Consider the following 27,414-nt stretch of genomic DNA (forward strand, 5'->3'; position numbering starts at 1 on the left):
AAAAGCAGGTATATTTAACAAGAGGTCAGGACATTTCCAGCTGTACAGTATATAGTGACAAAATAATTGTTGCGGTAAGAGGTTGGGACATTAACAAATATGTTTGTAGTGCCAAATGCGGTAGTTTTTATTGAATGATAGGGACACTTTTGGCAGCTTTTTTGTGACAAAAGTGGGTAATATGTAACAAGTGGGCGAGACATTTCCAGCCGTGTTTTTAGAGACAAAATAAGGTATTTTTCAAGTGAGAATTTGGAACATTTCCAGTAGTGCTTGTACCACAAAATGCGGCAGTTTTTAATGAGCAGTTGGAACATTTTGGCCGTGACCGTGTGACAAAATTAATATTCTTCAATGAGAAACAGGGACATTTCTGGCCGTGTTTGTAGCGACAACATTGTGTATATTTTTTAACAAGAGTAACTTTGTAATGACAAAAGTGGGATATATTTAACAAGCAGTCAGGACATTTCTGGTTGTGTTTGTAGTGACAAAATAAGGTAGTTTTTAGCAAGAGGTTGAGAAATTTCCAGCCATGTTTGTAGCACCAAATGCGCTAGTTTTCAACGAGCGCTTGGGACATTTTTGGGTTTGTCTTTAGTGACAAAAGCGAGTATTTTGACACAGGATGTAAAGACATTTCAACCATGTTTGCAGCGACAAAAGCGGGTATATTTTAATGAGAGGTTGGGACATTTCCAGTCATGTTTGTGGCGTCCAAACCAGGTATTTTGGACGCCACAAAGTAGTTATTCCTAACCCAAGCCAAGCATTAACCACACTGTTGTCACAACATATAATTGAAAATTAAAAAGTAAGGAAATGCTGAATTCCAACATATCTACTACATATGAAACTCAAAAATGTAACATATCCGTGGTGTACAGAAATGCACACTACCAATACGTATTATGAAGATTTGGTTTTCCCAAGACCTTGTTGTGTACAACAAAAGAGCTGTTGCTGCTTATTTTTTCAGTGCTTCAAGGAAAACAAATTAAATTCTATTCTGTATTGGGACAGCGGCAGAAAATCAAGAGATGCATATCTCAGAAACCAAACAAAACTGTCTGCATGGCAAATACTATCAGGGACAAGCGAGAAAATATGTAGGTTTTTTTTGTTTGTCATTCGAGTAAACAACCATTTAAGTTTGACAGAGGCGCGAGCCTGAGGAATGACTAAATGTGGAGCAGACAATTACAAGAGACATGAACTTGGTATTCTCACACGGGTGGAGTCTTTTGTTTTTTTTAATCTAGACAAGATGATCTTGGCTTTCACCTCACAGAGTTAAAGGTTGCAAATAAAAGAGATGTCTGAGTGTGCACAGGAATGTTCACATCCTCTGGGATTTACACCTCTTACAGTAAATCTGCACCGTGCAGCAGTTGGCCCGTCTCAGACTATAGATGACATATTCATGTCTATGGTATGTGCATTTTGTAATGGCTTTATGGCTGTGGCATATTGTGACAGCAGGACTGCTCAATGGCCTTGAGGAAATATTTGTCTTGCAGGGTGTGGAAGGGGACAGGGCAGGGTAGGAATTCACATGGGGCTGGATCTTGTGATGAAAGAAGGGCGTGAGTGGATGGGAAATAAACAAGTCGCACTGTCACATACAGTGAATGGTGACAGAAAATGAATTAAAAATACGTATGTGAACGCGATGATGGATGGCGTGTCGACTCTGGACTGACACTGTGCTCATGAACACGTCCCTGTGCCGTTTAGAAGAGACAGCTGGTGGATGTTTTCACTGCCCCACCCAAACTGTGAAAGACAAAACAGTGCAAAGTGATGTCATTACTACTGCTTATGCAAACCAGCTGTGTGACCTTATGGGCTGTGCAGGATTTAAATTCTCTGTGTTAGAGCACAGACATTTGTATGTGTCTCATGTGTGTAAGTACGTGTGCACATGTTTCTGCGGTTAAAAAAAACAAACCCTCAATGCCCTTTTTACTCACTCTTGAAAGAAATGAGGCTGAAAACATGCAATTGTTAAAAAGTTATTCATCTTTCGCTTTTTATTTTTTCATGTTTAATCCAATTTAAACTACAGGGTGCTAGTAAAATGAAAGTCACATTGGAATGTTAGCAATGAAAAGATACAGGATGGATTTAAAGGAGAAATCAATGCGAGACATCCCATTTATACGTCAGAATATCTTTCTTTGTTCAAGTTTGACAACAAAACATTGCAGTTTGCTTTGTGTTTGATCTCAGGTATAAAACAGTCATAGCCCTTGAACTTATTTCTTTGTGTTATGCGACCTGGATAGAATTTTATAAAGGTGCCACAGAAGTAAATATTTAGTACAACATACGATATGAAATTAAATTCTTTGGCACATACAAGGAACACAACAAATGTTGGTACACAAAATAAAAACAAGACAATAAAGTCACCATACTATACACACTGCACAATATAATACTGATAGTACAAAAGAGCATACACAGTATATTGAAAAGAGAGTAACACTGACAAATGGATGGGCGAAGGTGACAGTAAGAGGCTCTGCAGCCTTAATGAGTCTGTTGGTTACACGGTCAGTCTTGTCATTTTCAGCAGCGACTATGAAGCCACTGTAAAGAGTAGGGCTGCCCCCGACTGAGGAACTTCCTTGTCGACCAATAGTCATCATTTAGGGCCACTCGTCGACTAGTCGCCTGCATGTTTACAATATTAATTTAATTATTAACTTATATATTTTGGGCAGGGCAACACAATGGTTTGAGTTCAAGGTGTGAGAAAGAAAAGTATCATTACAGAGAAATACAAAAGCGTACTAATGAACCTTCATTAATATAGGCCTATATTTTATCTACAAGTGCACATCACACACTGAGTGAGCCGCCTGTTGATGACGCTGTGGGCTAATGGGCATGTAGCTACTTCCATGTTTCAGATGATACGTCATGTTTGTAGTCGACCAATGAAGATGAGTTTACATATCACCTTGGGTTCGTCCTTCACCTTCTCAAAATGATCCCACACTTTGGATTTCCTGCCCGACATGTTATTAACTAGCCTGTGGAATAACCGCAGGTACCAGCCCTGGACATTAGGGACCGTACACATGCCGCTTCTTTAACCACATGGAAAATGCGAGAGTGCGGAAATCTTGAAACCCTGAGTGCAGAGCTGATCTTCTTCCAGGAGCTGTTTATAAGTGTGTAGGCCTATCGTCCGTGGGACAGGTGTAAAGCTCTGGGTAGCCCTGCACTAACATGATCAACTTCCACTTCCTGTTTCTGTCCTTTCAAATTACGGTTTGATTTATTTTGACAAGGCACAGGAGGAGCAGCAGTTTTACGTTTGTTTGTTTTTTCTGCGACTAAGCAACCAATGAAATCTTGCCGACTAATGACCTTTCTGGTCGACTAACGTTTGGTCGACTGTCAGGGGGCAGCCCTAGTAAAGAGGCCTGTTGACACTGAGAGTGACTTCACTACAGTTCGCAGTGATAGATTGGAGAACTCCCCGTGGCTACACCTCTTCAAGAAAATGGCACGATTAGAACTTCAATACTCCGTCCTCCTCCTCACCATGGGGGTCTTGGTGACCCATCACTTTTGTCAACTCATTATTTTTGTTTTTTTTTTACAAAAATTGTACACTGTTCACGGCTAATGTCACATGCACGTTCAGACGCACCATTCACTCACGTACTCGATCAAACGCCTAATACTTGTCCTCAACGACGTATACATACAGTAAGCAAGGGAAGCTTAGATGCATGTATGGACATACACACAGTCCATGCACAGTACAGATACAAGTATACGTTAACACACACATGCGGGAAAGCAGCACACACATTCGCGCAGCAATCAGTAACTCAATCAGACAAACAAGATCAGAGCCCAACGGATTTTCTCTCTGAGTTTGTAAACAGATTTCAAGGCAGTGTGATTTATTTCCTCTCCGTCTGTCGTGGCTTTACAATAAACTAAGGAACGATTTTGTTGTGTCGTGTTTACTAGCGGAGGGTTGGTGGGAGCTTTGAACCTGATGACATGCAGAGACCCTGCTGTGTGTTGCCAGCGCGGGGCTGTGACTCCAGAGGCTGCAGTCATCATGGGAACCAGTGCTGACTAATGCTGAAATACACTCTCTTCCCACCCAGTACTGCCCTTCGCCCGTCTCCAGCCTGACTGCCGTCAACAACCCAGGGACTGAGCCTTCGTCGTCATCAGCATCATTCATCACCGCCACCATCATCATCGTCAGACTAGTCTTCCTGATGTTTGTTGAGGCACGAAGCCAAAGAGGGAGGCAAGGGGACTTTAACAAGAGGAGCGTTGATGTAGGAAATTGTTCTAGTCCCTGATGTCCACTTTGCTGTGGACTCTCTGGTTGGGCAGGAGTGGATTCAGAAAGGGGGAGTTTGCATAGGCATGTGTGTATATGTGTGTGTGGATGGGTGTGTTTGCGGGGGTAGTTTCTGGGCTGCAATTATTTGTAGACTATTTCACAGCTCGGTGTCTGCCGTCTTGGTGGTGGAGGTGCCGTTGGTGGGAGGAGGAGGCTGGGTCTTGTCTGCCTCAGGGGACTCTCCATTTGCGCTGGGCTTCTCCGGGGTTTCCGGAGGGGGGTTGAGGGGGGCCACGGACACAAGAGTGTTTCCCTGGTTCTCCTGATCTGCTGGATAGGTCTCCTCAGCCTGCAAATACAGCACAAATGATGAACTCATCACTGGAAGGGTAGACAGAAGATTTCAACAACACCTGGGTGTCAGGAGACTTACTGCTTGTAGACAGAGTGAACCCCCACTTTTTTATGTCAACATAAAGCATGCTTGGACATGTGTATTAAAGGGACAATTCACCTACAAATCAAAAATACACATTTTTGCTCTTACCTGTAGTGCTATTAATCAGTCTAGATTATTTTGGTGTGAGTTGCAGAGTGTTGAAGATATCAGCCGTCCAGATGTCTCCCTTCTTTCCAATATAATGGAACTAGATGGCACTCAGCTAGTGGTGCTCAAAGTGACAAAAAACTACATTCAAAAAACTCAACAGCAATGTCTCTTTACAGACATCACGTCCTGGTTACTGAAGATAATCCACAGATCTTGTTGTTAACAGTTTCATGTAGGAACTATTTTCTTTCTACCAAGCTACACCTGCCAGCTGCATCAAGACAGAAGAAAGCGTGCTAGCTCAACCTATTTTTATTAACAACTCATCAAATACTGACTCTTCGTCACTGGATCGACACGTCAAACTATGACGATCTAGGTATTCATCTAGCATTTTTATTCACTAACTTGTGATCTGGCCAGTTATGTAGCATTGGTTTTATTTGTCCAGGTTCTGCAACAAACCAACAATGGAGTTTTGTGGAGTGTTTTTGTGGAATGTTGGCATCTCTGCAAACCACAGATGTGTTACATTTGTACGTTCCATACATATCGTATCAATGTTCAGTCAGTGTGGTTCAGATTAGTTGCATATGAGCTGAGTTTCTGACCAGGAGGAAGAGAGCATCGTGGATGGTGTGACGCCTCAGTGAGGTGGATGTCAAGCAGCAGACAGTAGCAGTTCACTGTTTTAAACTAAAAACAACAAAAGTGGACATTTTTTTACGAGACGTAGGGACATTTCATGTTTGTAGCAAATACAGCAGGTATATTTAACAAGAGGTTGGGACACTTCCGGCCATTATTGTAGCGACAAAATAAGGTATTTTTTAGCGAGAGGTTCGGACATTTCCATACGTGTTTATAGCGGCAAATGCTGTATTTTTTTCTGAGTGCTTGGAACATTTTTGGCTGTGTTTATAGCAACAAAATTGGGTATTTTTCAACAAGAGCAGCTTTGTATTGACAAAAGTGGATAATGTTTAACGAGAGGTGGGGGCATTTTCGGCATTGTTTGTGGCAAAAAAAATAAGGTAATTTTCAGCAAGAGATTAAAACATTTCAACCTATTCTCACTACCACCTCAGCAAATACTGACACGTCAAACTATGATGCTCTAGGTACCCTCTGGCGTCAGTTTTGGACATTAAGTGAAGGCATGTTAATTTACGCTTGTTATATGCATCATGTCTTTGTTTAAATAAACTACTGTTTTCACATGAAATGTACAGTTTCCGCTTGTTAAATGAATGCAATCCCTTTCAAAATAAACTCAGAACACAGGTAAAAAACATTGTTTTTTAGGTGTATTTTGTTAGGTTAAGGTAGTAAAAGTACATAGTTAGGTTTAGAAAAGAACTCATCATGGTTTGGCTTTAAATATATACATTTGTTACTAATGCAATGTAATGTCACATGACATACACCAGTTGTGTTGTACCCAATGCTGTTCTTTAAAGAAGTCAAATGACTTTCAGTTTCACAGGGAAACCAATGGTGATCTCCCTGGTGAAAATCTGTTGTTTGTTAGACCCATCCACCTCATTTGTGCCCACCCTAAGGAGACTTTCTCGCTCTTTATTCTAGGGCAGTTTCTTGGAGTGTCGAAAAATACCGCAACCCGGTGCATCTCAACCGCTGCTGAGGGTTGCCTCTGTGCATCAGTATCTGACCCTGAGGGCCACAAACCAAGCACTGGTATTTAATGAGCTGGTAGTGAGACTGAGTTGGTGAGCTTATCTAGCATCACTGAGCAGATGCTGAGAATTTTTACATCTCACGCTGTCACAAGCATGAGTCATCCATCCATGAGTAGATGCACGTTTCCTTCTGCGCAGTGATACAGTTGGTGGGAGTAGTTTGGTGGAAAGAAAATAGTTCCTACATGAAACTGCTCACATCAAGGTCTGTGGATTATCTTGAGTAACCAGGTCATTATTTCTGTAAAGAGACATTGCTGTTGAGTTTTTCAAATGTATTTTGGTGCTTTGAGCACCACAAGCTGAGTGCCATCTAGTTCCATTATATTGGAGAGAAGGCAGACATCTCTACAGCTGATATCTCCAACACTCTGCAACTCACACCAAAACAATCTAGACTGATAAACAGCACTACAGATAAGAGGAAAAATATGTGTTTCTGATTTTGGGGTGAACTGTCCCTTTAAAGTCTCCATCACTAACACAGCTGCCACAATAGAAATCCCCCTCTTCACCACACATTGTTATGAAAAGAACAAATTCACTGTGCTGACGTGTTGTGTAGACACGTGGATAAAACATTCTGAGGTGCATTTGATTTGCTGATCACACACACTTCTGTCGTGTACATAAAGACACACATGTACACAGATGCATCCACTAAACCCCACCCCTCCACTATTGCTTGCAAACACACACACAAACACGTCCTCAAATGTGGTCTCCACCATGTGACACTGCGAGTGGAGCAGGGAAACAGCTGCGTCTGGCTCGTAGATCAAACAGCGAGCGCTGCAGATGAATAAGGCAGCAGAGAGCAGGGCGTGGGTCTTTGGATAACGCACACTCACTCTTTCTCTGCGCATTCTCTGTGATAGCCGGCCAGCAACATTCCCTAATTAAAACGCTGGCGGCGATTGATTCCAAAGGAAGGAAACAGTGCTGTTTTGATTTCAGATGTAGTAAAACATGAACCTTGCCTGAGAAAATCTATGCAGAGTGTTACTGAATGTATAATGAGGGATGAGATTACAGAGACCTGCAAAATACATGGTGAAAAAATACATATATAGATTAAAACCCACCTGCTGCTCAGATCAGTGTTAAAATTTAATAATGGAAACACTTTAGGAGAACTAATCAGCATTATTGTGAACATGATCAAACAAACATTATGCAGAGTCTGCAGTGGAGAAGACTAAATCTATGCAATGATTTTCAATTCATGGGCTCTGTGCTGAATGGTGCACCACTGAAAGGCAACTCGAACTTGTAAACCAGAAAACAAGTAAATGAGGTCCACAGTGGCAGCGCACAGTGCAGTACACTGAAGATCCATGCTAAACACAAAATGTGAAACTGTCCTTACCAGCCTCACTCCTTTGGCGTCAGGCCTGCGTTGGCATTTGAAGTAACCAATGGCGATGGCAAGAGCGGCGAGCAGACCGGTGACCAGTATTCCAACAAATACTGATGATGATGATTCTGATTTCGGGCCCTGAATCTTTGTCGCTCCCAGCTGCAAACAGGTTAGAGATATAAGGCTGTGGTCAAAAATAAGCATGTATGTGAATGTGAAACCATACAGAATTATTGTTCTGTTTATGGACACTGTTCTCCCACAATGCATTGCATGAATTAAATAGAATCTAAATAAATTGTAGCTCTAGAAAGATCTTAGAGAACAAACTGTTTTAAATCTCAAGAAAGGTTTTTGTGACGTTTAATTAGAAAGTGACAAAAGTTGCAGTTGTTTGGTTTCTAATGTTCATTCATTCATTCATTCATTGTCCGTAACCACTCATCCTGTTGGGGGCCGTGGGGGGGCTGGAGTCTATCCCAGCTGATATTGGGCCAGAGGCGGGGTACACCCTGGAGAGGCTGCCAATTAACCTGCATGTCTTTGGACTGTGGGAGGAAGCTGGAGTACCCTGAGAAAACCAATGCTGACACTGAGAGAACATGCAACAGAAGGGCTCCCCCACCCTTTGATTCGAACCGCCCACTCTGAGCTCAAACATGGAACCCTCCTGCTGTGAGGTGACAATGCTAACCACTGCACCACCATGTCACCCATTTCTAATGTTGCACATATTTGATCATTTACTGTCATTATAAAATGGTTAAGTGTGTTGATTTTGTATACAAACTGCTAACACAGCATCCCAGCAAACAGGAAGACGTTGAACCGTCCAATAAACCGTCCCGTTATGTTTCAAAAACAGTTCCAAAAGGGCAGACTTCACTATGTTACTTGTCCGTCAGTTAAACGGCAGCTGGACATCCTTCCTGAATGTCTTAACAACGTCGAATTACAATGTTAATACGACCAGATATCAAACTACTGTTGAACCACATGGGGCTCATATTTTGTTGTCCTGGGTGAAAATCCCCGTACTTTATTCATTTATTCATTCACCACTATGTCAACTTTGTTGCTCTTTAGTCTACGTCACCTGACTTTGAGGCAAAAAGCCTTGAAGGTTAAATCTCCCATGTGAGATCAAAGGCAGCTTGGATAAAGACTTTTGGTCGAAATAACTCAGGCCAAAAATAACGACACGAGTATAATTTACATGTAGATACACATGAACAGCATTAACGTCTTTTTTATAATTAAAAAAATGGGCGTTGAGCTATACTAGTCATTGGACGTCACAGCGTGGTTGCTTGATCACAACTGCGTTGCAGTTTTTGGCGTCCACCTGTGACCACTTTTAGCCAGGGACACAACGTCACTGTTTAAACAATTTTTTTTCTGGAATACTATGACACATAGTATTGACTTTAAAGAATTAGTATGTACTGTCACATGGATTTGGGACATCTGATAAGAGTTCATTTCAGTTGCAGGCCCCACAGTGAAGGATTTGTAGGTTTCATGGTTGTTTCACCTCCAAACCGTTTCAAACTGGTGGCATCTTGTGCTCTCTTACCTTTTCTTTCACATGTTCACTGCCGAGTGCTCCAGCCAAAGTAGCCAGGTTAGCTGCAGGGGCAACAAAAATTAGAAATATATCAGTGCCTAATTATTCAGGTCTGTGTAGTATTTTGCTGCAACACAATAGCCAGTCGCCAGAATAAATGTTGGCATTGTATGTTTCTGCAAACCATGTTACATTTAACCGTTACTATATAGCTGATACGTTGAAACTTTATATTTACACAGTACTGTGGTTTAGGTGTGGTTAGATTTAAGCACAAAAGCCACTTGGTAATGGCTAGGGAAAGAAAATGTTTTGGCTTGAATTGTCCAGTTTCAGTTGCAGTATCATGGCTTGAAACGCAGGAGTGTCTTGGTAAAAAACTGTTATTTTGTAGCACTATTACGGGAATGTCTCTTTAAAAAAAACAAACTGCACAATCCAGGCTGGAAATGCAGCGATGTCTCAGTTAAAAAACAACTGGTTTTCGTGGCACTATCCGCAATAGAAACACAGTGACAAGTCGCTTTAAATCACCCATGTTTGGTGGCTATTAAGCAGCTGGAAACGCAGCGATGATTTGCCTAAAAGCAACCGGTTTTGTTGTTTAGTGGTCTCGAAAGGTGATCTGCAGCTTGGCAGGTATCTCGCTTATGTCACGTCATCCATCGCCACCACCACCTCCAGTTAACAAAGTCATTTCATATACTACATCACTTTAGAAACGCTCATATGATACCTATGAAACGTGGTTTGCAGAAACTTACAATGCCAATATTTTCTTCCGGTGACTGGGCTGCAAAAGCACATGCATGGCTTACCATTCTTTACTCTCTACTTTAAAGGCCTTTGCACACTGAGTCTGTTTTTCTTGGATGCGCTTTTTTAATCTGTCATCCGAAAAAAATTGTTATGCATAGAAACCTTGCACACTGATTCCGATGCTTTTTAATGTTCTACTCGTTGCAAAATTCGCAATACATGACAAAATGAAATGACACTTTTCCTCCTTTGCCTCTCTCCACTGGAGTTACCTATCTGTCTATCACCAATCCCTCCCTGTCTTTCATTTGGCAACGAAGCTGAATGAAGGCGTGGAGCTGTCCTTCACATCCTTCTCCTTCGTGTCATCATCTACCTGAATATTACTATCTGACCTGTTGAACATGAGCTATCTGAGTTATAAAATGATTCTGCGCACCCCATTCCTTTGTCTTGTTGCGGCGGCTGCCACATTTTCGTCACTGATTCCTGGTCAAATGTCTCTAAAGGCTCTGACGGATGCGAAAAATGCAGAAAATCAAACCTGTTGCGTAAATTTTAGTGACGAACTCAGTGAGCAAACTTGATTGACACAACGTGAGGTCGTGTTGATTTTTAGATATGTGACAAAAAAATGAACTCAGTGTGCAAAGGCCTTTAGTGTTGCAAATAAATACAACTGTACGTGTGCAAGTTATTATAAGTTGATAGACACCCACCGTCATCACTGGCCACCTGCACCTCGTTGTCCTTTTGGAAGATTTTTAGTTTACATTCATCCTTGGAGCACCAAGCTGCAGGGTTGTCCTGAAGAATGCGTTTAGTTGCTTCCTGTAAGAAAGAGAGAAAATGTAACAATACATGCTTGGGCTAACTCAGCATAGCTGTGTGGAAACCTTATTTTTTGCAGCATGTTTCGTGAAGTCATCTCAAAGTGCATAGCATACTACGATGAAACTGTGTATATTTTGAAAACATAAATTCCCTAACTGAGAGCACAAACTCAGATGTTCAGTGTACAGCTTCCTACACACACAGAGGATAGATATTATATCTCTTTCGGGTGATCACTGGGGCCAACAATCCAATGTGTGTTCCTGAATTTTCCCTGCTGACCATCAGCGCATGTAGGCCTTTGCGTGAGTAATGGAGACAAACAGCAGTTGGATGGAAAACTTGCTGACCACACCTTCTTTCTTCCTACCTTAACCCCCGAACTATGATATCACATCATTGCGCAACTTTAGGCTTTGCAACTTGGGAACACTCTTCATTTTCTGTAACGGGATCCAGACAGCTTTCTGTGTTCCCAGAAGACCACTGTGAGCAAACCCTGAATCCTCAGTTAGTTGGGAGTGGGCCCACAGCTGGCCTCGGCTGTAACACCCAGATCTTTGAGGCAGGGAGGAAGAAACTCCGGCGGGATGAGCTCGAACAGCAAAATCACGGAATGGAACCTATTCTTCCCTCCATCTGTCTTCATCACGTTTCTCTCAGGAATCCTGCAAAGCCTCATCACCTGTTTCGCTTGACCTCACGTGGCCTCGTGCACTCAGGGCTGCAGTTCAGATGACTTACAATTGATTTGCATTCAGATAAACACAGAGATTTAGTATGATACTAAAATCTGTGTGAAGAAGGAGAACAATGTGTTTTCTTTTATTTTGTCACATTAGACGCTGCCTTTCATGGTGACTGATGAGTCGGGGATTTACAGAGGTTTGAAGAAGTCCTTTCTCATTTTCCACTACTTCAGAGCATTGTTGCTTTATTAAATTTGTTCCATTGATACAGGCTGTTCCTTTATCACCGTCTTCCATGCCATTCACTCGCTCCTGCCTGAAGAGAATCGTGTGTTTTTTTTTTTCCCTACGTGCATTTTGAACTAATCATCAGCTGGCTATGGTCCCTGGCACTGTGGTCCATGTTTAGTTTCAGGTTGAGTTGGACAGATGACTTCTGCAGATGTCTCCGTGGATGACACAGTAACGATCCAAAGAGAGGCTAACTGAAGTATGTGGACCAGGAGCTGACCTGCTTCTTCCGCTCTGTGCACCTGGACTGGCATACTGTACAGTGTAACAATGACTTGTATTTGAGCGTCATGTGTATTGTCTAACAACTGTGCATGCAGCGAGGAGTTAACAGTGAAAGGCAGAGCTGTAATTTTGTACCAAGATGGCATCAAATGTGACATTTTCTAAAGTTTGGAGTACTTTGTTAGACACAGATGTCTCACCCTTTCCTGATGTGAAAAATCCTGAAAAACCCCTCTACGTGCTTTAAAGGCTTTTCTCTAATGTAAAAAAGAAGCCACACCCTTGAGATCCCTCCTTTCTCTTAAGGACCCCAGAGCAAGAGAGGAAACATTAACCCTCCTCTTCATTTGTCTCCGGCCAGGAACACGGTCTCCAGATTTACAATGCCTGAGGAATGTCTGAGAAAAGATCTGCCTTTATCGGGGCCATATTTCCAACTGTAGCGCTTTGAAACACATTAATCTTTTTCCTCCAAGTCAGTGAGTGTCAAACGTACAAACCGCGGGCCAGAACCAGCCCACCAAAGGGTCCAATCAGGCCCAGTGGATGACTCTGCATACCTAATACTGGTGCACGTGTGAAGTCAAAAGGCTCATTTATACTCCCTTTGTGTAAGAAAATAGATATGTACATTTTAAACAATAGCCCTTTTTAAACAGGAGTTGTGCAAATTTGCAGGAAAGCCCAATCAGTCTTCTTTCAGCATTGGCAATTTAGCAAAATGCCAACTACCTACTTTTGTTTATACAGAATGCGCCTTTTTTGGGGCAATGGGGGGCGTGAGCAAGTAACAAAATGTGTAGCTCAGCGTGTGACGTAAACAGTGACGTGGGAGGGAAGCCGCGGCTGGTCAGTCCCTCGGCGATTCTCTCATAAGTCAGCCCGTTCTTCACCGTCCCCGTCATCTGACGGTTAATGGCCTCTTCCTTTGCAAGGACAAGGAGGGCACGCAATTCTTTGTCTCCCCAGTTGCTCATCTTTACAGTGTCTGTCAGGTTTGCATTTCCCTCTTGCTACTAGTTGCTCGCTAATTCCTGCTATCAGCTGTTTCCTGTTTATCCACCGCCAGTGGCTCGCACGTACGGTGTCATCAACAGCTCCTCCCACAAGTCATCAACAGCCCCTACCCTATGAGGCGGAAAATTGGGCACCTTGGATCAACTCGCCAATCTGGCTCTGTGTGTCTAAACGCTCGCAGCTTGCCGGCAAAACGGCCCAACATTCGCGGAAAATCTGGCAGCCTAAAAGGGGCTATTGTGACCTACACAGCCCACATACATCCATGCTTCCTTTATGATGGCATAGAGCAGTGGTTCCCAACTGGTCCAGCCACAGGGTCCAGATTTCTCCTTAGTCATTAGTTCAAGGTCCACACAGTTTAATACATTCAGCGTCTTACTTGTGTTTGGCCATGTTGTCGAGCTGGTTTGCTGTCTGTTAGTCACTCACTCTACAGCAGGAAACAGCACTTCAGACTATAAGTTTGTGCCAGATATACACTGTGCTTCAAACTTTACAAACTTGACACGTTCCAAGTCATTTGCAGTCCATTCAGAATGGACCCATGATCCACTTTTGGACCGTGACCCACCAGCTGGAAACCGCTGGCATAGAAACATTCAACTGATGGCACCAGAGCACTGGGTCAACAGTTTCAGAGGCAGCGTTGTAGACGGATTTCGTCTGTGAGGCAATAAATACATCACGACATGCAGACTGAGAAATCTTTTCACTGTATTACTGATTCGTTGAAATAAATGTAGAGTATAGACAGAAGGCTCTCTCTGTGCCCATATATGAGCCATATATGAGGTGCTAGGTTTTTCTGAAAAAACAATGAATACCTATTGTGGTCATATTCAAAGATATTGAACACTGAGCACAATATTGTCAATCAGCAGCTTCAGTACAAAAGAATCTATATCATACACCTATCTTACAACAGTATTGGTGGAACCCTGTTGCTTGGGCCCTGCCAAACCTTTGGATTTTAAATGGTATCTAAGGCAGGAAACAACTTAACCTGCTTCTGTAACAGCTTCAACTTTAGTTTGATGTGGTAATACCAGCTTTACTACACAAGGGTAGATTGTATGGAAAGAAGTTTAATGACAGTGAATAGGAAGACTCAGTACGTTTACATGCACAGTTAAGTCAAGCTACTGTTACAGCTCAACTGGGTCATTTGATTGGACTGCTGTCTTTGTCCCAGTATGCACGCACAGGAAGGGAATCAATTCATTTACCTAAGTATGTCCAACTCCGCTACGATAAATAGCGATATGCCTCCTTTCAGCTTGTTAGTATTAATCTATGACGTCACAGACCTAACAATTGACAAACAAGTTAGCTATGTTTAACTAAACTGGTACCATGGTGGACAACTTTACAATTCTGCACATTTCGTCCGTCCAGAAATGCACGGCTCTGGAAATGGATTTTCTTCTTCTTCTCCTTCTTCTTCTTCAATCCTACTTCTCATGCGCGAAAAATCACCAAAATTTGCACAAAGATCCAGTCTCATGCCAGATATCCTCAGCTGCAAACACAAGTCAATAGTCCTGATGGTGGCGCTACAGCAAGCGTCTAAAGTTCAAAACTTTGAAAATTCACAACAAATCGACCGTATGTGCTACAGCTTCGCAACTTTCACCAAAATGTAGCCCCAATACTGAAGAAACTTTTGTGCATTTAAATCTATTAAAAATTATGAAGTTCATCACTGTTTTTTTCAAAAACTGTGAAACTTCTTAAACCTATCTCCTCCCACAATTTTTGCTCAATCGACACCAAACTTGCTACAGAGCATCTTCAGACTGTCCTACACAAACAATCCTCACAGATTTTTGATTTATCAAAAACTGAGCCTACAGTGCATCAAGATGTTTGACTGTAAACAGTACTGAAAATAGACACTTGCAAATTCTTGCTAAATAAGTTTTCAATGCTCATGAAAAAAATTAACAACATTTTGGAGTCACGTTAGATGATGTTTGGCAAATATCAGAATTTTATATCAAAAACTGAATTTTTGACAGCATTTTGAATTTTGTTCGCACGTGAACAACTGGAGTCAATGCAAGAATGGCATTTTTAAACATCAGTTTTTCACTTATGGAGTAAATCAATCATTGTTAAAAACAAATTAACAACATCTCCATGCTGTCTAGACGCAAGATGTGTATTTTCAGATTTCTGTCTTGATAACTGAATTTATGACAGCAGTTTGAAATCTGCCTTGACAGCTGCTGACATCCTGGTGGCTGGCTTAGTCAGTTTGTGAAGCCAAGATGGCACCTGCTAATTAGCTCTGTCGGATAGAAGATGCTCCTTGGTGTCAGAGGTTGTAAGTTCAAGCCTCAACTGATGCAAAATGTACATTGTAATGGCAGCTTTCTTGTTGTCTTCCTATTCTGCCTCTTGTTGATCAGAATTGCCTAAATTTGCCTAAAATTGCCCGGCAATTCATAATTACAAATTGTTTTCAGGAAGAGGCGACTCCCAATCACATTATCTGGGTGTGTTAGTCTGACTTTGAGAAATTCGATTTAGTACAATTTCAGTCGTACTAACATATTGACATGTATTTAAAAGTCCGATTTTAGTTGCACAAACACAAGAAATCAATCTTCTCTAATGTCATGTAAGTGTACAGACTGTCTGAATGTGAAGAAACTGAGAGTGCTTTCACACCCAACCTGTTTAGTTTGGTTAAAACGAACTCAGGTCTGTTTGCGTGGTTAGTACAGTTCGTTTGGGCTGGTGTGAAAGCTGTGGATTGAACCCTGGTGTGGCCAAACAACCGAACCGAGACTGCTTGAAAAGGTGGGGCGGGGTCCACTTCCAAATGGACTCTGGCGCACTTCGTTTGTGGTGCGAAAGAAGACAAACCAACCACCGGATTTTACAACAGCAGATATGTGATTTTAGCTGCAGCTAAACCATTATTAAATCCATCTGTGATTGTCTGCATAATAAAAGGAAAAATATGGAGGTTATGTTATTTATAGGTTATCATGCAGTGGTTTTACTGGTCCTGCCCACATGGGATCAAACTGTGCTGTATGTGGAACAAGAACTAAAACGAGTCTGACTCCTGCTCTAAGTGGAATAAGCCACTTCCTCTGGACCGCAGGTGAAGGGGGCCAGATAAGTTTTTTTTTTTTTTAAGGAACGTGTTGCTAGACGGTAACTCAGCTCTCTCCTCTTGGCTCACTGTGGTCTGAAAGACACATGCCAAAATCTCGGCTGGTGGTAGTTTGATTCTGCCTGTGGCTGGCAGGGAGGAGAGGAGCGCTGTTGTTACAAGCTGTATGACATAAAGGAGGTGGGAGGACGTAGCTCTGGTGGTGGTGGAATATTGTGAGGGACATAGACTCACAAGTCAGTCTTTAGATGCTTTGCTTAACTAAAGACTGATGACTTTCTCCCTGGTTTTGTGTTTAGATGGGCGGATACAATTTCAGAGTTTAAAAAAACTCCCTACGTTGCAGAACCAATAGTAAATCTGCAGGGCGGTCCTTTGGTGGCTCGCTGAACTCTTGTGCTTGTAAACATAGTCCCACTAGAAACACGTGTAGCGGTACAAAATGGCTCAGCCGCGCTCGCAGAAAACGCCGTCAAAGTTCAGTGGATGTTCGCCAACTAAAAGAAACAAACATAATCTTTTACAAGGCCATGACTCATCCGTCTGGCCGGACTATAGAGAGAATCGCCTTGTTGTTTACAAATACTTCCGGGTAGAAAACCAGCAGAGCTTTTAGCTAATAGCCTATATATCACATTTTTCACATCACTGTATCACCGTTTAGACTAATCCGATGTTTGTAAAGTCTATAAACACAATGATTGAACAAACATTACTATTTCTGTGTGCACGTTTAGCTGGGCTAACCGTTAGCTGTTAGCCCTGTTAGCCCTGTTAGCCGTTAGCAGTGTCTGTAATAGGTAATAACTCATTAAACGGTCCGTGAAAAAAATATCTTTTCCAGCGGATATCTTAGTTACAACATGATTGAGCTAGCAAAGCAGTTTTGTGTTGCTATGTGTGGTATTTATTCAGTTTTAGGAAATCACGATGTCTAGAACGCACCAGTGGCTGCAGCTGACAGGGACAGCTAACAGCAGCAGCAAAGCTAACAGGACGTCATCTGTTAAAAGCCTCCCGTTGTCGGATACGACATGAAACTACTCCAGTTAGCTCAATAATGTTGTAACTAAGACATCCGCTGGAAAAAATATTTTCTTCACGGATGAGCACACGTTTGATAAAACGGAGTTAAATCTGTTGGCATCCATTTTCAAGCTCTCTGTGTGTTTGTTTCCTTGCGGACGAGAAAAGGAGGAGCGCACATTTCGGAGAAGGCGTGCCCTTTTCAAAAATGCAAGAGGCGTTGCTTTGTTGCCGGCCGTTTTCACCGGTCTGTTAAACACACTTTAGAAAGGAGTGTCCCCAGACTATCAGAAGGCAGAGATCTCTGATTGTCTGGTGGCGAGACTATGAGGGACAAAGAAAATAATAAACTCACACAATCAGTTGTTGCTAACTCAGCCTTGACAGAAGAACCTTCTGGAATTTCCGACTCTCCAACACACGTCACCTCAGGCTGCAGGCAGAGTGAGACATGTCAGAGAGACATTAGAGGTCAGGAGAAGAAAGCACACTTTGCACAAATGGTTTCAACCGCAACATCAGTCTTCATCAAAACAATCATCAAAACAAAGTCTTTATTTGAGTTTGATTGTATGCTGATGTTAAAAGGACAGAAAGAAGAGAAGCACCATCTGGACATGGTACTCACCACAACAAGGCGGATGACAACTGGGACCTTGGTGTCTATGCCAACGGGGGCAGCAGTGGTGACTGAGCTGCCTGCATCATGGCTATTATGAACTAGAAGGTCAGAAAGGGATGCTGGGACTGTAATATGTTCAGGAGTAGCAGAAGCAGCAGAGACTCCACCTGCAGCAGCACTCGCAGTAGCGTCCGCACCTGGGGCAGAGGTGGGGCCTGGAGCTGCACCAGAGTCCGCAGCAGCTGTTACTAAAAACACAATCCAAGGACAGTTCTATTAAACACAGGCACATACTGGGTGTGTCGAGGTCTGTCACTTGTCATGTCACTTCTTAACTCGGGAATAATTTCTCAAAAATCCCAAATCTCACTGTACGTATATTAAGGTGCCTACCAGCGCTGTAATCTCCAGCTGTAGTAGGTGCATCTGTCGGTGGACTGTCTTGACACATCACCTCATCTGCAAGGAGGGGAGACAGACAGAGAGACAACAACTTAAAGACTTTGACTCTTATCTGGTGAATTAATTATCTTTGATACCTGCAGGAATTCATGAGACAACTGTAGCTCTGGAGGTGTAAACAGTGTATACAATGTTGCTATGGACACAGTTAGTTAGCTGTAGGCTATGACTTGAACTGCCAACCTGTTTTTATTTGCCTAAAAAGGCTTACATTTTAGCAAACTAGCACCATTAAAAGTATGCCTAATTAACTGTTAGCAGTTCTTGTTTGCAGTATATGAATGTACAGATAACTATCATTGGATTACTTTGATGCTGAAGGAAATAAAAACTCAGGCATCATCTGGAGTTACAAGGAACATCTTTTTCTTTGATTTCTGAGCAGACTGTCGAAGATAATAACATCATTGTGAAGTGGAAGTCACAGTGACACTAGAAATGTCAGCATCATGTCTGTGTCAGATTCTACGGAGTTAAGACTTTGATAAGAAATACGACTTTTGACTCAAATTGTAGCAATCGAGTGCTGAAAGCACCATAATTGCCTCCCTGATCTGTCACAGTCTCTGCTGGAGCTGCAAGTGCTGGCCATGTTGGTACGTGCCAAATCAGCAGGACAAACTACAATGACTAAGGGTGCTTTCACACCTGCCCTGTTTGGCTCGGATCAATCAAACTCAGGTTTGTTTGCCCTTTTGGAGTGGTTTGTTTGAGCAGGTGTGAGCACAGCAATCACACCCAGGTGTGCACCAACACAACCGGACCGAGACCTTCTTGAAGAGGTGGTCTCAGTGGTGGTGGTCTCATCTGAACCAACTGCAGTCACATGACACATTGTTTGGGTTAAACATGAGCATGTTACAGTCCTGGAGGATTATTAATGTGCACCTCCTCCTGTACTGCCTTAATATGCACATTCAGCACATCCAATGCATCAAAACATTGTTTTCTAGTTGGAGCCGCGCCTTGTTTTCAAACTGTATGGTTTGACTAAAATGAACAATGACAGCAATATAGTCCACGATGAGCAGCGCTAAAATTTACCTGCGTAGTTGTCCCTCCATTGTGACATTAGAAAGTGTCACATTTATCTTGCCAGTGTACTCTTCTTCAACGTTTGCTTTACTTCCTGGATTTTTCCCACATGGAAATTCTGACCAATCAAGAGCAGCTTTCTCACACAGGCATTTGATCTGGTCCACTTATAAATGCTGCCGTGAGAATACGAACCAACTCTAGGCAGTTATACAACTTTGGCACAAAATGAGTCTAGGTCTGAAAGCACCCTAAGTTCCTGTTGTTTTTAGAAATTTGTTTCCCCTTACCTTAACCTATGCCTAACCTTATCTCCACCCCCAACCTAATATTTCTGCTACACCGAACCATAACCTTGGAAATAACTTTTGGAAATAAAGTTTAGTATTCAAGGCAGGAACAGAGTTCGACCACAGACAGTATAAAAATATTGGATGTAACCAAACCAAATTTGGCACGTGTTGTCATAGGTTCTAACTAACAAGTAATTACATATGGGCTTCTTCTCACTATCTGCAGCCTATGCAAATAAACAGCTCAGTCAAAAGGTCATGGCCTCCTGACTGCACGTCCGTCCTCTGGGGGAGATCCTGTTTCTGTAATAACCTTGGGATTAAGTGGGAAGGTGCTAAAACCTTTCAGACACAGGAAGGTTAAGAAAAGTATGAAAGTATTTCCCAAGTTCATGTGAGGGTTTTCTAGGTAAATGAATAAATGGCTTCAGTAAGCTGATACCTTTTGAACGCCAGTGTCCAATTTAATATTATGACAGAGAAATATCCCTAGTGATATATTGGTTTTTAATGTGCAGATAACTGCAAACTTTCACATTTGAACTATCTGTGGGTCGTCATCTTAATAATGTTAAAGAGACAGTTCCCCCCAATATAAAAAACCCACATATTTTTCCTCTTACCTGCAGTGCTATTTATCAGTCTAGATTGTTTTGGTGTGAGTTACTGAAGGTTGTAGATACTGGCCACACAGATGTCTTGCTTCTCTTGAATATAATGGAACTAGATGTCACTCGACTTGTGGTGCTCAAAGCGCCAAACAAACAAACAAACAAACAAACAAACAAACAAACAAGTAAAACCAAAAAAAAATGAACGTCTCTTCCCATATGCCATGAGCTGGTTACTCAAGATAATCCACAGTCCTTATTGTGAGCAGTTTCATGTAGGAAACGTTTTCTTTCTACCGAACCACACCTGCCAACAGAATCACCTCCTAGGAGGAAGCGTGCATCTACTCATGAGCCGTGTCTCAACTTAGGGGCTGCAGCCTTCGAAGGCACAACCAAGGCTGTCTTATTTCAAAGGCTCCTTTGAATGCGGCGGAGAAATGCAGCCTTCTTTTCCAGAATTTGGAGGATGCAAGATGGATCCTTCATGGCTTGTGACAGTGTGAGATGTAAACAGTAACAGCGTCCTCCTTAGCTGAGTTGTAATATTAGCTAGCTCAGTGGTGCTAGCTGAACTAGCAGTAGATGCACACTTCCTTCTGCGCTGTGATACAGCTGGCAGGTGTAGTTCAGTAGAGAGAAAACAGTTCCAAGATGAAATTGCTCACAACATGGTCTGTGGATTATCTTGAGTAACTGGGTCATGATTTCTGGAAAAAGACATTGTTGTTGAGTACCATTTTGTTTCATTATATTAGAGAGAAGGCAGACATCGCTACCGATATCTCCAACACTCTGCAACTCACACCAAAACAATTTAGATTGATATATGGCACTAGAGGTAAGTTTACAAAGCAGTATGTTTGATTTTGGGGTGAACTGTCTCTTTAAGGAAAACTGAAGTTGCATCAACATGTGTTAGGTCCAATCAGGGATCACACTGCCAATCAAAAAAAGAGCACTAATTCCCAGTATAAATCCATGGCTAACAAGAGCTACAGCTCTGTAATCCCATTTATCCTTCACCATCATTTCTAAACACCCTTATCCGCATGGAAGGAAACCAATATAGTGTGTAAACACTTTAACATCTAACCAAAACTATGCTGCAATCAGAGGAAAAATGTGTTTGGTGCACCACTATCATTATTCAAATAATCACCAGATACATTTATATCAGTGAGGTGAATTCAGATGTTTTGTGTGTGTTTGCAATCCTGTAAACACGACTGACTTTAACTCTGGAATATGTTCCAGGATCGTTGTGGGAATGTTAGCAACACAAACAAAAGGTAACGTTACATCATTTTTTTACAGCTGGCAACTGGCCACCATGGTAGTGTACATACAGCACTGTAGACCAGGCTCTGGAATATATATGGTTCCCTCCTGCAGTGTGTTTTATCTCAACACTGGCGTCAACTGGCTGAATGTTGTCCAAAGCTGGTCATGTGCTGCATTTTAACTGGTGTAAGTGGGCATAAATGTTTAACTAATGTTTAACTGTGCTATTACAGCCTTTAGCTAATTGCCTTCGGCTTGAGCTGCGATGTTTAACAGAGCAATAATGTGGGACAAATATGTTCAGCCTCTACTGCATTGAATTAACCTTGTAACTCAGTTTATGTCTCATAGGTATAAAGATTTTATTTTGACAAATGGTATCTGTGGAGTGTGTTTAAAGCACTTCACTGTTAGATGTTGTGTTTTATAATGTAGGTTTTTACCTCCCCAGTATCTTAAAAGGGTTCTCTAGTTTAAACACACATTACATGCACAGATTCTGCACACATATAGACGTATAAAGCACATACATTATGCTCCCGATGCACGTGGACAGACATGCCTCCACACCACTCAGCTGTCACATGCTGAGACTCTGTGCACTATGTCAGAAGTTATTACACAGTAACACTCCAACAGTGTGGACACAGACACATCAGACAGCTGTGTGAGAAATCTCACTGTGTTTCCAGCCAGGCCCCTCAGCATCAACAAGAAGCCTTAAGACCTCCAGTCTCAACACAAACACAGAAACATACATAACACTCCTACTCCATAAACACAACCTCGGCCTCTCTCCAGAGAGTTTTTAATGGGCTCAAGAGCACGCGGCTGCAGACTATTTAACCTTTGGGTTCAATTCTGATGTTCACTACTGGGCTACACCAAGTGGATTTCCGGCCCTGGCTGTCCTCCTTGAAGCTTTCAGTCTGGGTGTTCCAGTCTTTGACGTGGTGTGTGGTGTGCAGCCATGCCAGATGTAAAGAACTAAATCATAGACTAAAGAGAGGATACGATTTGGGCCAGGGACGCTGAGTGACAGTTCAAATGCTTCACTTCTTTCCCCCTGTGGTTGGACAAATCAACAGCAATTATAAGGCAGCACAAAGGCAGGCATCTCACCAGCAAATGACAAATGGAATTTGGTGGATGCTTCACGTGCCTCGCAGCACCATGCCTGCTCACATATTTAGCACACAAAGCCCCTGGCAAGTTTTTTGCTTCATCTATGAAGAGAGTTTTGGTGGTGTTTTCTTTGTAAATATTATTTAGTGTTGTAAATAATAGTATTTGTGGTTTTTTGAGAGCTTTTGAGTTTTTTTATGCTGTGTTTTTGAGTGTTTTTTGCCATGTTTTCGTCGTGATTTCACCATAGTTCGTAGTTTTGCCATCGTTTGTCTTTTTTGCAATAGTTCGTAATTTTATAGTTCATAGATAGTTATAGTCAGTTATAGTTTTGTAAATACTTTAGGAGAAATGTCGAGGAGGTCAACGAGGGACAGGAGAGTCCCGTTGAGATTTGTGGATGAGGAGGATGGACCGGAGGAGACTGGTGGAGTGTAGTCATCTCAATCACAGTAAGTAATAGAGTTTGTATTCACTGGATATGTATTCCCAGTTTTATTACAATAATGTTTTTCAATATCTAGTGTACATTTTCTTATTGGCTCGTTTTAGAATCGAGAATCGTTTTAAAATCGAAATCGTTGCCCTCAGAATCGGAATTGAATCGAATCGTGAGGTGCCTAGAGATTCCCACCCCTAGTAAACAGTATGATGTTTTTTGTGGGCGGGGCTTAGCTGGAGGCAAAACAATCCTCCACAGACATTAGCTAGCTAGCAAGTTCTGTTGGCTTGTTTCAAACAATTGAGGAAGATGATGTGAGTGGTGCGTTCAGAAATACTCATTCTGAGTGTCGGAGCGCACTCTGGCACAAACTGGACTGTTCGTAAATTCAGAACGCTGTCGGGATGTACCGTTCAGTTATCCAGAGCACCGCACTCTCGGGGTGGCAGAGTGCAGAATGGTTGATAACAGGTGGCTAAATAAGACCACAGAGCATCATGACGCCATTACGGCCTTGTTGTGGTGGCAACATTATGTCATGCCACCTTGGTGTGGTCTGTTTATAGTCTAATGTTAGTATTTTACTTCTGGTGATTGCATTTGCGCTTTAAAAATCAATAAAAGTGGTGTTCAGTTGTGAAGATTACCTTGCTGAACAAAATGTGTATGTTTCATAAACTTGAGTTTTCCACATGGCATCATGTGACGGACCTGGACGGTGTAATTCCACATTTGGCTGCCATGTACTATTGGCTTCAAAGCCCAGTGTGTTTCTGGGGACTTGACAAACCACATGCAGAACTGCAGTACACGGTAGCACTAATTCATAATACAAACAGAAAGTAAGCAGCTCCTAAAGTCAGTTACATCTTTAAAATAATTGGTATCAAGTAAAAAAAGCAAGTCTAATCCCTTGGAAGATTATCAGGACTTCCACAGCTGACTGTAGTGGATTAGATATGGAGAAATTGATAAAAAACGGTCATTACTGAGTTGACAAACCTGTATCCAACTTAATCACTTACTGCTTGAGTTCCAACTTTTAGTTCACACTAGAAATAAATCACATTAAAACGCTGAGAGACAAAAACACATTAAAAGGCTCCAGTTAGACTGATGCATACGTGAGGGACAGAGATGAGATAAGTGCAGATGTGAGGTTTAGGAGGTTTTGCTCTGTGTCAGGTGGTGAACCACATATTTCCAAGGCATTCAGACTATAGGGGACTCCAGGGAGAGCAGGAATGAGGGATGATAAGGTAAAGGGGGAGACTGTGTCTCATCATCAATTTACATAATGAAGTTGTTTTGAAATCCAGATCCTACGTTTTTACATGTGGTTCTGTTTCCTTCCAGACAACCTCCTTTCAAGCCTCCTCCTCGCTGGGGAAAAGCCTTCCAGCTCCCCCTTACACACTGAGAGGCACACCCACATGAGTTCATGAGCACACACCTACAGTCTCACAGCTAGAGAGCACAGAGTGCAAAGCTCTCTCTGGAGGGAGAACAGACGTCAGTATAAAATGCTGATACGATCATGGTAAGACAAGGGAAAACACATATGCTACATTAACTTAGGATGTTGCTGATCTTGTTGTGTTCTCTAGAATTGGGTCAATGTGTGGTTTAATTCTATGCAAACTGGCTGGACTGGAACTTGTTGCAGTAACATGAGGGAGATAAAATTTCAGCAGAGGTGGGAAGGGCAATGCGGTGCACGATGTGTATGTTTACTGGAAAGTTTGTTTGTTTTTTGGGGTGACAACACGACACGTGGCATAGTTAGGCCCTGTCTATAGGTATCCAGACATTTTTGTAAACAGATATTCTTCTCTACATTTGGGCCTCTCGTCCACGACCACGTCACTAAAACACTTTTTTTTTTTTTTTTTTGTTAAACGTCCTCAAAGGTAAAATTTATCAAAACTCTGGTACCATCTGTCGTGACACTTTCAATGTTTATATCCATCACAAACATGAAAAAACTATAAGTATTTAATTTTGAATCAACACTTCCTGTTTCCGTTTCAAAATAAAAGTCCCCTGGCAATGTTTCCATGGATAGAATCACTTCATTTTTTAACAAACGGCATTTTATTTTGAAATGTTTCCAGACCGTGTTGTTGATAGTGCAGCTGCTTGCATGGCTCCCTAAATATGTACAAAATACAGTAGATAAAGTAGCAGACGTGAGCGTTTGGAGTCGATACTTTATACAATGACATCGCATGGACAGAATTTTTTTATAAAGTGGAAGGAAAAATATCTGTTTACAAAAATATCTGGATACGTATAGGCAGGGCCTTAGTCTCTCAAGCAAACTAAAACTGCACTGATATGGCTGCATTTTTGATCTGAAGCTGATGATAAAAGTTTTCCTAACTGTGTTCGTCACTGTGAGCTCAACTTTTGTTGGACGCCCTGTTTCTCTTTATTCCTGTTGCTCACTTTGAAAGAGTTGCAATGGATGAGGGACAGCTGATTCATGAAGCTGAAATGAGGAACTATCTAAACGACAACTCCTTATTTCGCTTCAAAATAACCTCAATAAGAAGGCAGCTGGCTGAATGGAGATCCCCCGGGGGAGAAAGATTCTGGTAAATGACCATCAACCTAGCAACAACTTGACTTAACTATGATCTTGAGCGCAGAGCAGATATTTAGGCCAACATGGGTTGTTTACATGACGTAACAAAAGTGCGTATTTAGAAGAGTTAATGTGGACAGAGAGCTCTGATATTATGTGGTGCCATGCAATCTTTGGGACACGGCCCACAGTGTTTGGCTCAATAACAAACCAGTCTGAAAACCAGCCCAACCCTGGTGTTCAGTTTGAAATCTAGTTTCAGGTCCAATCCTGCAGCGCACAGCTTGATTTCATCATCCTACACTGAAGCTTCCCTGCTGCTCAAAACTTACTTTTTCCTTCTCAGCTTGTTAAAGCCTGCAGAGAACTACTGTAAGTTCTGGGATGTCCAGAGATCACAAAAACTCCTTACATCTATGGTTCTATGATCATCTGACTGGACATGTTTTTAACGATGTCGCTATGTTCTGGGATCTCAATGATCACCGTGGTGAGTACAGTGTTAACACAGCCGATAGAACCTACAACCAGAGCTTCAAAAATAATACCTTGCATTTTTTCATTCAATCTGGCGCCATCTCCCCTTTTACAAGGATTTTAGGCATCAGGTTTGAGTACCTCCTTTTTGTCTTTGGACCCTGTCGAGATTTAGTTTAAGATCACTCAGCTTGAACACAGGCATCAGCACGCTGCATGAGTGGATTGTTAACTGCACACAATGCTCTGCTTCCTTTATCACCCTGTTTCAGTTACAAGCAGCTGCAGCCAAACAGACTGTGTGTGTGTGTAGCTAAGATAGAGGGTAAGTATATTCTGAATAGTGCTATCTGGTCCCATACTCAGTCACTTACAATGTCCCTGTCTCGCTCATCTGTCACCGCCTTTCCCATTCTCTGCCTGACGTGTAGCTGCCATTGTGACTGCCATCTTTCACCCTTCCTGCCATTCCAGCGCTCACATTTAGGGTGGAGGAGAGCGAGGGAATTGCAGCAGAAGCAAACTGAGTCACACCTGATTAAACGGGTGCAGTTGGTGTATGAGCAGGGGACAGCAGCTGCAGTGAGTCTCCTGAGGGAGCTGTGTCCCTCCCTGCGTATGTGCTGTACTGTCAGAGAGCTGTGAAGTGTGTGACATCATGAGTACAGGGAGGGGAGGAAGCTTCAGCTCTAAATCTTGGGACTTGTCCTCCACCCAGACCATAGAGACAACACCTTGGCTGTCATATTTTGCCACACCCTCCTCTTCTCACATGTCCTCTGCTTCCAGATGTCCACTGAGGACCCTAAAATCTCCCGTCACTGCTTTCTTCTTGTTCCCCTCGAGAAGAAATGTTAAGGGAGGGTGGACTTCGTAAGTGGCCGACCAAGATGGAGAAAAGAGGTTTAATCTAGCGTGAGGCTGGTGTAAAAATGTTCAAACCGGTTTAATATCGAGCCGGACCGGAGTGGTATACCAAATTTCACCACTAGGTGTCACCC

The 27,414-nt window shown here is 42.2% G+C and overlaps 1 protein-coding gene across 1 annotated transcript in view; it reads right to left on the minus strand.

Moving 5' to 3' along the window:
* Positions 1-2,004: 2,004 nt before the first annotated feature.
* cd34 (CD34 molecule) overlaps positions 2,005-27,414 on the minus strand; it is a 36,074-nt gene continuing 10,664 nt past the window's right edge. Inside the window, exons 2-8 of the mRNA XM_033630234.2 lie at positions 18,491-18,556; positions 18,104-18,345; positions 17,831-17,908; positions 10,983-11,094; positions 9,514-9,566; positions 7,947-8,096; positions 2,005-4,676 (exon numbers count right to left, since the gene is read on the minus strand). Coding sequence (XP_033486125.1) covers positions 4,485-4,676; positions 7,947-8,096; positions 9,514-9,566; positions 10,983-11,094; positions 17,831-17,908; positions 18,104-18,345; positions 18,491-18,556 — 893 coding nt within the window. The 3' untranslated portion in view covers positions 2,005-4,484. The remainder of the gene's footprint in view (positions 4,677-7,946; positions 8,097-9,513; positions 9,567-10,982; positions 11,095-17,830; positions 17,909-18,103; positions 18,346-18,490; positions 18,557-27,414) is intronic.

Source organism: Epinephelus lanceolatus, chromosome 8 (genome assembly GCF_041903045.1).
Source record: "Epinephelus lanceolatus isolate andai-2023 chromosome 8, ASM4190304v1, whole genome shotgun sequence".
Classification (NCBI taxonomy): Eukaryota; Metazoa; Chordata; class Actinopteri; order Perciformes; family Serranidae; genus Epinephelus; species Epinephelus lanceolatus.